Source organism: Diaphorina citri, unplaced genomic scaffold (assembly GCF_000475195.1).
Source record: "Diaphorina citri unplaced genomic scaffold, Diaci psyllid genome assembly version 1.1 scaffold8579, whole genome shotgun sequence".
NCBI classification, from domain to species: domain Eukaryota; kingdom Metazoa; phylum Arthropoda; class Insecta; order Hemiptera; family Psyllidae; genus Diaphorina; species Diaphorina citri.
Window position 1 is genome coordinate 1 of NW_007385954.1, and position 2860 is coordinate 2860.

The 2860-nt window shown below is 41.3% G+C and overlaps 1 protein-coding gene across 1 annotated transcript; it reads left to right on the forward strand.

The window, feature by feature from the left end:
• Positions 1–311: 311 nt before the first annotated feature.
• On the forward strand, positions 312–2372 carry LOC113472797 (meiosis-specific with OB domain-containing protein-like; the record flags this gene model as incomplete). Its single annotated transcript, XM_026832588.1, has 4 exons — positions 312–493; positions 958–1083; positions 1344–1467; positions 2228–2372. Coding segments are annotated over exons 1-4 (528 nt in total), but the record flags the coding sequence as incomplete, so codon positions are not given.
• Positions 2373–2860: the final 488 nt, after the last annotated feature.

The following is a 2860-nucleotide window of genomic DNA, read 5'->3' on the forward strand; positions in this document are numbered from 1 at the left end:
ACCTCTGTGGCGAGATAACACAGAGGTGTTTTGATGCCACAGAGGCGTTTTGATACCACAGAGGTTTTATTGAACTCCGTTAATCACGGCGCGAATTTAAATTTTTAATCCAACGATCATTTCGATTTTGATAGGATACGTGGTTTTTGACTTGAGGCTTTTTCTAGGTGTTTATTAGAAAGATATAAAAGTTGAATTAATAAATTATTTTCTCCGATACAAGTGACTCTTTCACGACCTGTTTAGAGGTATAATTCTCAATTCCTACTTCGGTCGTTCACGAGCAATAATCTGAAAACTAATTTCAGGAATTCGTAACAGAGATTAAATTTTCGTCCAAGTCCAACATTCTCTACGAATATGAATGACTTTAACCTATCTGCTGACATTGTTCAAATTGAAATCAGTGAGCTAAGTCCGAACAGCAAGGATTTCAAACTGGTGGGCGTGATCATTTCCAAGCGAAGTGCGCGGTCCTTTACCGACAGAAAAAGTAAGTGCATACCTGGTCAAGACGCTCGCCTGGTAAACCGGAGGGTGTGGGTTCAATCCCGGCCGAGGTATATGGAATTTTATCCTCAATATAATTCGAGAATTTGGCCACAGTAATAGTATAGTAGCCTACTGCTGGAGTAAACGGACTTTTCAGTCCTATGCGAGCAGTGTTACAATCCCTCTTTTTTTTATCTTTTTTTTTTTAACTTACCTAATCACTAACTTTTTATACCTGGTCAAGACGCTCGCCTGGTAAACCGGAGGGTGTGGGTTCAATCCCGGCCGAGGTATGGAATTTTATCCTCAATATAATTCGAGAATTTGGGCACAGTAATAGTACAGTAGCCTACTGCTGGAGTAAAGGGACTTTTCAGTCCTATGAGAGCAGTGTTACAGTCCCTCTTTTTTTTCTCTCTCTTTTTTTTTTTTTTTTAACTTACCTTCATTTAAAACTCATTTCAGATGAAACCCGTTCTGTGTGGAATTTCACCCTGAGGGATTCACCTCTGTATTTCATCAATGTAGCAGCTTGGGGCTCTGAGGAATACATCGATAAGCTGTTTACCACGTTTAATGTGGGCGACATTGGTAAGTTAAGGCGAAACAGGGAGAAAACATCAGCTATAATATCCGTAGAGATAGGTATACACTGAGAAAACAATTAGTGATAGGTCATAGGGTGTCACAAGTTCATGAAACTTGGGGTGGAAGAACTCCATCATTGAGTTACTTCCCATTATTTAGGTTGTTGGAATTCTATGTAGGTACCTACCTATAGTAAAGTGTCGAGCTTCCTGATATAGAGTTCCGGCACCCTAGTTTTTCTCTCATCGTGTTGTCTGTTCCAGTGGAACTCATCAATCCACGAGTATCTCTCAGGAAGGCTCAAGAGGACACTAAATATCAGCCATTCCCCACTTCTTCATTTGACTTGACTTTGTCTGAAGGCAAATCCGAGATCAATTACTACAGGTTTGAGCTTTAGATTTTATTTCTTCTAGGTCACAAACAAAAAGGCCTCACTCAGGCTTGTGTGGGGGCAAACAGAACCAAAAGATGGGTTAAGCTTTCCGAATCTTTAGGTAAATCTTTAACATGTACCTACCTACGTAAAATACCTAATACTTATTTTTTTAATAAAATGATTTTAGATTTAGATGCCCATTTTGCCTAGAATAGGATATACCTACTTTATTTATTTTACTGGGATAGGACTCAAAAGTCCCTTTACCCCCGCAGTCGTTAGAAGAAGGCACAACATGCCTAACCTAAGTTTAACTTTTTTTTTTGTAGGACTTTATTTTAAGTGGCAGGGTTCTCACTCGCGTGAGCTCTTCCACCCAACTGATTTTCCCTATTTGGATATTCCCACTGCTTTTCCCTATAATCTATCAATACCTACATGTTTTCCAACTTTCTTTCCAGTGGTTCCGACATTGGCCGCTACGTGCGCTGTTACCACTTGCCCACCAAACATCCGGAGTCCTATGTTATACCTACTTTATTATTTTACTGGGATAGGACTGAAAAGTCCCTTCTTTACCCCCGCAGTCGTTAGAAGAAGGTACAACATGCCTAACCTAAGTTTAACTTTTTTTGTAGGACTTTATTTTAAGTGGTAGGGTTCTCACTGGCGTGAACTCTTCCACTCAACCACTCATTTTCCCTATTTGGATATTCCTACTGCTTTTCCCTATAATCTATCCTACATATTTTCCAACTTTCTTTCCAGTGGTTCCGACATTGGCCGCTACGTGCGCTGTTACCACTTGCCCACCAAACATCCGGAGTCCTATGTTAAACTGCAGGACATCGTGTACTACACACAGCACAACCAGGAACGGCGCGACATTAATCTGCTGGTAGCCGTCAAATATGTAAGTCTTACTAGTGGTTCACCTACAGGAGCCTGTAACAACGGGGGTACCTATTATCGTCCCAAAATCGCAGAGAAGGACAGGGGGATAGGAAAAAGCCAGCTGTTCCGAGTCTTACTACTGGTTCACCTACAGGGGACTGTAACAACGGGGGTACCTATTATCGTCCCAAAATCGCAGAGAAGGATAGGAAAAAGCCAGCTGTTTCGAGAGCGAACCTTATCAGTTTTAGGATGAAATCCGCCCTGGGCGGGCATCGAACCAGCGACCTAGCGCTTGCAAGGCAGACGCGCTACCAACCAAGCTAACTAGACAGGCACAGTCTAGGTTTTCCTTGCTCTTTGCTCTAGGTTTTCCTTGTAAATAAACCTCGATAAGAAATATGATTTGATTTCTCTCTGTTAACTATGGACTATTTCTTCTCAGATGGGTTTAACTCGTACCATTAGAACCAAATTTCTCTCTGCTAACTATTTTTTCTCAGATCG